This window comes from Selaginella moellendorffii, unplaced genomic scaffold (genome assembly GCF_000143415.4).
Source record: "Selaginella moellendorffii unplaced genomic scaffold, v1.0 SELMOscaffold_16, whole genome shotgun sequence".
NCBI classification, from domain to species: Eukaryota; Viridiplantae; Streptophyta; class Lycopodiopsida; order Selaginellales; family Selaginellaceae; genus Selaginella; species Selaginella moellendorffii.
Window position 1 is genome coordinate 1,398,078 of NW_003314277.1, and position 8,347 is coordinate 1,406,424.

Here is an 8,347-nt window from a genome sequence, read left to right on the forward strand (position 1 = left end):
CTACAAATGGCAGAAGCAAGAATGCAAGAGCTGACCTCGGCGATGGCCGTTTTGGAAAGGAGGCAGCGGCTGCAATGACAGCAGTAGAAGCGCAACAACAGCGTCTAACACTGCAGCGCTTGATCTCTATGGTAAGTGTCACTTCACTACATCTTTACTTGATGATACTAGTTTTGTTGCATGCACAGATTGAAGCAGAACGCAACTATCACATACGTCTGGCGGAGATACTTGATCAGCTTTACGCACAGGTTTTTATACAGTATCTTACCAGGACAGCAGATTAATTCTGTGAGAACGTTCCGAAATTGTTACAGATGGTTTTGGAGCGTCAACGTAGCGAAGCACTGCCGCTCACAGCGGACAACTATACTCCTTCGTACGATGATAACAAGCCAAACGGAACCTTTTCGAGCAGCGGCATTGGAAACGCATTGGAAAAATCCATGTATTTCCTGGCCGAGGTGTTGCATCCCTTTGACGCGGAAGGAGAGAACGAACTAACGCTCAACCTGGGAGACTACGTTGTTGTCCGGCAGGTGGGTGACGAGCCAAAGTCATTGAATGAATGAACGTTTTTCTTTTGCAGGTTTCTACCACTGGCTGGTCAGAAGGAGAATGTAAAGGCAAAGCGGGATGGTTTCCATCTACGTATGTGGAGCGCAGGCAGCGTGTTCCTGCTAGCAAAGTTACAGAAACTGGCTCCATGTAAAAGTAAGGTACTTTCAATAAAGCATTTTCTTTTTGTGTCAACGGAGGCCAGTTTATCGACTCTTTCTTTTGGTGCGGAGCTGGGCCATTCGGAGGTTTGTTTCCTCATTCTTTTTCTTTTTTTAATTTGCACCGTGAAACTTCTTGCAGGAGGGAGCCAGCTGACAAATAGAAACAAGGAGTAAAGCCATTTCTACGAACATCCATTCGTACCTCGCAAGCCCGGAGATGATCGTCATCGTGTGTGGAAGGACCTTGTCACTCTTCGCGCCTGAGCATCAAAAGCATATCAGACACCAAACACAAATCAGTCTACCTTGAAGGTCAGTATAAACTTCCTTTCGATGTCCTCTCTCCGGCAAAACTGATGGTCGCTTAAAACAGACATGGGAATCCATATAGAGACATGGCATTGCGAGAGCTTTGGAACACTTCTCGCTCGGCTTCTTTGGCGCTGGCATCCCGTGCTGCTTTGTCCGCATTTAACCAGTAAGGTGGCTCTATCCGAATTGGTGCAGTCGAACAGACCTGGCGAAAAATCGAGAGTGTGGAACAAGTAAACGAATTAGCACCAAACCTGGGGGCACTGTTCAGAGGGAACCCAGAGATCTGACATCTCGGGCTTCTTGAAATTCAAAGACGATACACGCTCCCTTCTGTGTTTCCTTGGAACTCTCGGATGGCTACTTCCAGGAGAGAGACAAGTTCTCACTACATGCAAAGCAGAACTTCGTACCTTGGAGATGAACCATCTGATATCTTGCACAGGTCCTTGTACCTCTCGGCGAGCTTTGCATCGGAACAATGCCCGTGATCGTGATCGTGGTGGTATTGGTGCTGGTGGAGCTGCTGCTGCTGCTGCTGCTGCTCGAGCACGGCTCTCGGATCAAACTTCTCCCGCTTGGCTTCCTCCAGCCTCTCCATCAAACGGGCCGTGGAGTTGAGTGACGGGGTGGCAAGGTCCAGCTCTGGAGGACTTGGAACAGATCTGCCGTGGCTGTGGCTGTGGTCATGGCTGCGGTCATGGCTGCGATGGCTCTGACAACTATGCGGCCTTGGCAAAACCGACGAGCACTTCGGAGCCCAGCCACCTTTAAATTCCGGATTCAATCTACTGGAGCGCAGCGGGCGCTCCCGGCGTGGCTGCGGAGCTTGTTGCTTGCTCGCCTTGGACAAAGTCACAACAGGCAGGACGGTAAACCGGGCCTTGGCCGCGGCGTTGTTCATGGCAGCGGCTCGGTTGAGAAACTCCGACTTGGCTGGGCCGAGGCCGAACCGCATAGGTGGCTTTCTTCCCGGGGGCCCGGTTAGCAGCGTCGTTGTCGGCAGCCTCTTGCGAACCGGCCCCTCGACGTGGAGCTCCCTCTCTACGCCGGCTTGGATGGAAAGGTGGCTCTTGTCCTTTCGACCGCAGCAGCTACAGTCCATGATCCGGTGCTCGGAGCACGCACCGTCGGAGCTCTTGTCGGTGGCAGTGTCCGGGGAGGCGGAGGCAGCGGCGGCGTTCTTCATGTGCTTGGAGGAGCTCTGGTCGCGCGGCATTGCTTGAGTAGCGCTGCGAGGAGTTGGGATGGCGGACCGGATGTTTGGAGGTCCCGGCATGGCGGAAGGAGACTCTGTCTTCTTTGGAGAAGTAGCGGCGGCGGGGACGACCTTGGGGGATTTCTTGGGCGAGGAGGACGTCGCGGCTCGAGGGAGTAGCGGCGAGCTGGTTGAAGATGGCGACGAGGTGGCGCTGGTGATCCTGGCGAGCGGTGGGACGGCGGGACTGGAGGAGGAATTGGATTTGAAGTGGCTGGAAAAGTCGGCCTTCCATCCCCCGCCGCTGCTACACACCGAGACCGCCGAGTCATTGCCGCCATCGCCGCCGCCTTGGCTCTCGTGTTCTTCCTCCTCCCGCGAGAAAAGATTGGCGAGAGCCACCTCGTCTGGATCGTTGGCGGCCTTCCATGTCCATCCGGGTTCCTTGCTGCCATCGCATTCTTCTCTTCCAGTGGCGGCATTTCTTGGGGAAGAAGATGGCGATGGCGAGGAGGAAGGGCAGCAAATGGGGAGGAAGCGCGAACACACCTTGCCCGGAGAATCCTCGCAAGCAAAGAGCTCGCGCCTGTGATCGCCCCACGACACGCGCCGGATCGCGGCGGGGAGGATCGCTCCCGCCTCCTCGCAAGCCCTAATCCTCTGCACGCCCAGCAATTGACCTAATCGCGGCAGCGAGCTCTCCACGCTCCCAGGCTGGGGGAGAGATCCATCGCTGAACGCGCCCCCGAGCTCTTCCCTCTCCCACATTGCCAGTGGAGCTGCGAGCCGCGTGGGAGATTCCGGTGGCGGCGATGGAGCTAGCGGCAACAGCAGCGGCGATGGCGGCGGCGATGGGAAGCGCGTGCGCAGCCTTGTGAGTGGGCGGGGCAGGAGCTCCTCCGACGAGGAGCAAGGACGCTCCTCCATCGCCGCCCTTCTTCCCTCCCAAAAATTCTTTTAATTTGCTTTCATTAGGTCAGGAATGGCCGTTAAGGTTCCACAGGTCGCGGGCTCGAATCCCGAGGGCGTGACCGACAAAAGAGCGAACCAAGAACACAGGAGAAAGAACGAATGCGTGAATTCGTTCTCTCGTCTCTTTTGTTTGCGGGGCGTTCAAGTGGATGTAGATCAAAAGAGCCTCTACACCAAAGCGATTCCCGCAATGCCTGACGCGGTCGATTTTGCCCCTTTCTTTCTCTTCCCATGAATCCGCAGCGCAGCAATTCATCCTTGGCTGGCCGCGGCATTGCTGAGGGGCAACTCTAGGATCTACCAAGACCCTCTACGCGAGAAGAAAGATCTAGAGACGACTGAAAGCAAGACTCGCAAGAACAGGGCGGCGCAATGAAGCAAACAAGACGACAACCCAATCTTCTAGTTTTAAAAGCCCTGGGGGTCAGGTTGAAAGCCCAGAGGAGACTGAATTTTTGGGGAGTCATTTTTTACTCCTGCATGCACATACGGTAAAGTAATGATAGAGTAATGATCGAATATTTTGTACATGGTGATGGATACTATACTTTGCTCATTGTTTTAGACTAATTGTCAATGCACAAGAGTTTTACTGTTTTTGTTTTTACGTGTTTTCCTTTGACGCCAAGAAGCATAAGATTCGAACCCAGGACCTCAGGGTGCCTTGTCTCTCTATCCTGCTAGGTTACGTGCAGAACAAGAAAACGGCTTGCTTTGCTCCTTATAAACGTGTAAGAAGAACAATTACTTTCTTTGTCGGTGGTGCTCTTGATGATCCTCGAATTAACAAATGTTTCCTCGAATCCAAGAGCCTTTCTCAAGAACAGTGCAAGATGCATGGGAGGATCCTGCCTCCCAGGCCCGCGAATCACCCGATGGAGTGAGGAACCTCCCTGGTGTAAACATCAAAACTCAGTGGTGACAATGCACTTATAATGAACTTGTTGAACAGTTATCATAGTCATGAACGAATTTGGAGAATTTGAAATCATCGCTGGCAGTCTCATTCCTAGGAGCTCCACCTGACAAGAACCGAGCACTGTGGTCCGAGATGAGGCAACTGGCTGCTGCCACTACCGCTGCGAAGCAATGCTGGATCTGCTGCTCAAACCAGGCGGAGGCGGCGGCGCTGCGGCCCAGCCGACGGGAAGAAGGTGGCGCAGTGCTTTTTGGAGGCGAGCGCCAGCAGGCATGTCACAGCGGCGGCCATAGCAGTCAGAGCTGCGCCGCCCTTGCCGCCGGCTCCATGGTCCACAAGGAGCGCCACCCATTGGATTCGGCTCCTGGGATGCATAAGCGATGAGAATCAGCAAGCGAACAAAGTCAACGTACATAAACCCAAAACATGGGCCGCAGCTTCAAGCCGATACTGGCTGTACTTTACGGATGATGCCAATGTTGGGCTTTAGTAAAGAAAACATGAAGAATATGAAGATGAAAGAGTGGGAGTAAATATGCAATGAGAATGAACTAGTCAGTATGTTTCCTTTACTTTAGACTGTGAACTGTGAACTTGAATTTTCCAAGCGTGGGACTAGTGGCAGCGGGTTCGGAAGGAGCAGGCTTGACATTTGTGGCACAAGCTGATTTTTGAAAAACACTTTTTGTAAACACTGAAAGTTTTCAAAACTTACCAATTGAAACATTCAAGTATCTGTGATGGTGTTTCGTCAAAACGTACGACGTCTGCAGGGAAATAGCAGATCACTAACAGCAAGTCCTAGATCCAGATCGCTAGGAAGTGGTTTTCTTCGCCCTGCTATTGTTTGGAAACCGCTGCTCGTGTATACCGCGATGCCTCCATGGCCTCGGTGGATCTGGGTTGCTTTCTAGTTCCATGCGCTGTACGAAGCCTGGGAGATCCAAGACCCTGCTTTGTTGATGTTCCCATGGCTCGGCTAGTGCTATCAGAAAGCCCTGGTATGAGGGAAGCTGCTGATGTTCCAAAAAAGTAGCTGTAGATCACGCGTCGGGGCTCCGGCGCTCTTCGAGGAAAAGGACAATACCACCTTGTTTCTTTGCCGCTAGCTTGGACAATGATCCTGAGCAGTGGGACGGGAAACCACAAATGCTATGTAAAAATTTGACTGCCTGAAAAGGAACAATTCTCACCCGTCTCCTCTGGACCACACAGAGCTCATGCATACAAGTTGTGAACGGCTAAATCCAGATTTCGGTGAGCTACATAAGGCTTTTTCTACCTACTTTTGTTTTGTTGAAGTACGGCGATTTCAGTCGATAATACGCTAGAATGTAACACAAAATAATTCTAGAGCCTCCTGACCAGCGGGATTCCCCAGTGGCGGCAAAGACCTCCACACTTGTGTCTAATTGGACTCTTTTGGCACCCGCAGGAAGAAGCTTGCGAACGACGCTGCCGTGGGGGCGATAGATTTCAGGATATGGTGGGAGCGAGGATGTGTTGGAGAAATTAGGACTTCCTTGATTTCCTGAAGTACCTCGAGGCTGGACTAGAGAGCAAATACGAGAAACTCACCAAGCGGCTGGGTGGCCATCTATGTTTGAGCTGGTGCCGAGGGCGTGGGAATATAATTCTCGAGGTTTGCAGTTTCCCCCGAGATGGAGTTTAAGTTGAAATCAGGCAAGTCGCTGGGTCACCACCCTATGACAGGTAACCATTCTTGTAGTATTTTCGTGCAGGTTCAAGAACATGAACATGCAGACTGACGCAATCAACGTGCATCAAATTGACAAGAGCGGGGGGCACGGAGAGAATCTCGTGCTGTGCCGTTTCACGAAGACAAGGAGTCGCACAGGGACGAGTGATCTTTTGGTCACCGAGTATGGGGACAGCAATAGAGTCGGTACTATGAGATTCTGTTCACAAGACAAATGGTGTCTTGTTTAATGTTTGAATGAGATTCTGTTCAAGCATGGCGTGCCTGAGCTCTATGAAAATTTGGAGGATGACGACACCCTTGACAAGCTGTCAAGGGCGATCATCAACGAGGCATAAGAAGCTTATGAACCGAGCCACAGGCAAGACATAAGACATAGTTGTGTTTGTGTCGTTCGAATTGAATCAATACATGTATGAAAAGCGTCATTCGAATGGACTCCGAAACGTTATCTTTCAAGAGTTGGAGCACAATGGCCTTTAAACCATCGAGGAAGCTAAATCCCACAGCGTTGAGAGAGATGACACTATCTGAAGCAGCTTTCCTCATACAACCATGAGTGTCAGTCCAGCTCTTGGTTCGTTGCTTCGTCACGAACTTCACGCCCCGCATTCTCTAAAGCACTGGATTCTCACAGCCTCTGCATCTTGCACTGGAATGGCGTCCAACTCACACAAATATGATCATGACATTTGCATGAGCAAAAAAATTCTGAATTTAGCAAAACGTAAATAAATTATAATCCAATCTTATATTACAATCTGGAGCTGGTCCATCGTAGGTGACGTCGATGTTTTTTCTTGGTCTCTTGTTCTTCCTATAACATTTTGGAGAAAAAAACTCTATTCCTGATTTTGTAATTTCTATTGTTTTTACTCAAAACTCATGGTATAAAGTTTGGAGGTACGTGATAAAGTGGCTAGGTGGTGTGGAAGATGCGCAATGTGCAAGTGGATATGGAGGATGACGACAAATGTAATAGCTAGTGCTTGAGAATTTGTGAGGCAAGCTGGGTCTCTCTCTCTTTTTTAGGTCACAAAGCAAGCCTTGTGATGGAGTGTGCTTCACCCTTCTGTTTATTTATTAACAGTGATCTTTAGAAGTGTAGGACAACACAAAAAGAAAACTAAGGGCCATGCCTTCATAAACGAATGAGAAAAACTTACTTGTGTTGAGCGTGATGTTGATGACCTCCCTCCTGGGCCCAAACATCTGCGTGACTCTCCGCTGGTCCACTTGCTTCAAGCCACATCAGCAGTTCGATCAATCGGGAAGGCATCCCCTAGCATCTTTGGCTAAAGAAAATGTTCTACATATTATTGGCGGTGCCAATTTTGAATAGTCATTGATGATGGCGGGAAAAATATATTTTCGTGCAAGCTTAAGTGTCACACCAGGGGTGAGGAGGCAGTACTTTGCTTTGACAAGCAACCAGTGCCCGCTTCCACACCAACACAGCACTGATCCACACATTGCCAGCCCATGGGCTTGGCATTGATTGTTGACCCATCCAGTTTGTATATACTTATAAATGCTTTGTTGATCTTGAACAAAAATCTCATTCTAGGAAAGCAGGTTATTCAAAGCATGATGTGGCTCTATATACTCTTTGGAATTAAAAATGTTAACTGCAATTTTAATTTTTTTTGTGTTTTGAAGTACAAATTTTATAACTTCTCATTTGGGATTTACTTTTATTACACAGCCGGGAGTTCTTGTAGCGATTGCAAGTACTGTATCTAAGGCAGCTTTTGCTACCAGAATCTTGCGAGTCACAGCTTGAGTGCCTTTTAGGCAGGCTTCTAAATATCATCCTCATGGACGCATACCAGATCACAGTGGGCTGATGTTTCTATCTTGTTGTGTGTGATTGCAGCGCTCGAGCAAAGCAGTTTTATTTTTTGCATCATCCCCTCGTACATGTACGCACACATACTTTCGGGAGAGGCGGCTAACCAGGCCAACTTGGCCTTGATGCAAAGCGCCCAGACTCAGAGCTCTTCCACCCGGCGCTCACAGCCCTCAGTGTGACTGTCCGAGAGGCCGTTGTTCCTAGTGCTGCCATCAACACGGAGTTGGTAGCAAATGTTCCAGTCAGCAAATGATTCGTCCATTGCCTACTGCTCCAGAGGTTGCTTCCGCCAATGCCGTCACCATTAGAGAGGTGAGAAAGTTCATAGTTCCCTCGGTTTTCTTGCTTAAAGTTGCTTGAGCAGGCTTTAGAGGCCGCAGGGATGGGAGCAATCGACCAGCCGATTGAGCTCCAATGGGTGGCGCTCCTTGTGGACCATGCTATGGCCGCTGCTGTGACATGCCTGCTGGCGTTCGCCTCCAAAAAGCACTGCGCCACCTTCTTCCCGTCGGGTGGGCGCAGCGCCACCGCTTCCCCCTGGTTTGAGCTGCCAGCAAGCAGCAGTTGCCAAACACAAAACTCCTTCCACCCTTGTCGAGATTTCCGCAAAACCCTAGGGTCCAGCCCTAAATTTCTAACTTTGGCTGTTCCC

At 50.4% G+C, this 8,347-nt stretch overlaps 1 protein-coding gene and 1 pseudogene across 2 annotated transcripts; one reads left to right on the top strand and one right to left on the bottom strand.

Moving 5' to 3' along the window:
* The window catches only part of LOC9641828, a 2,052-nt pseudogene extending 1,299 nt beyond the window's left edge, over positions 1–753 (top strand).
* On the bottom strand, positions 710–3,708 carry LOC9641829 (serine/arginine repetitive matrix protein 1). Of its 2 annotated transcripts, XM_024675945.1 has the most exons (5): positions 1,448–3,708; positions 1,289–1,394; positions 1,028–1,239; positions 925–982; positions 710–872 (listed from the first exon to the last, which is right to left on the bottom strand). In XM_024675945.1, exons 1-3 carry the CDS (start codon positions 3,157–3,159, stop codon positions 1,087–1,089), a joined length of 1,971 nt encoding a protein of 656 aa, XP_024531713.1. In that variant the 5' UTR covers positions 3,160–3,708; the 3' UTR covers positions 710–872; positions 925–982; positions 1,028–1,086. The 2 variants fall into 2 exon arrangements, with proteins under 2 accessions (XP_024531713.1, XP_024531714.1); XM_024675946.1 differs by lacking the exons at positions 710–872; positions 925–982; positions 1,028–1,239 and having other exon boundaries at positions 1,290–1,437; positions 1,478–3,708.
* Positions 3,709–8,347: the final 4,639 nt, after the last annotated feature.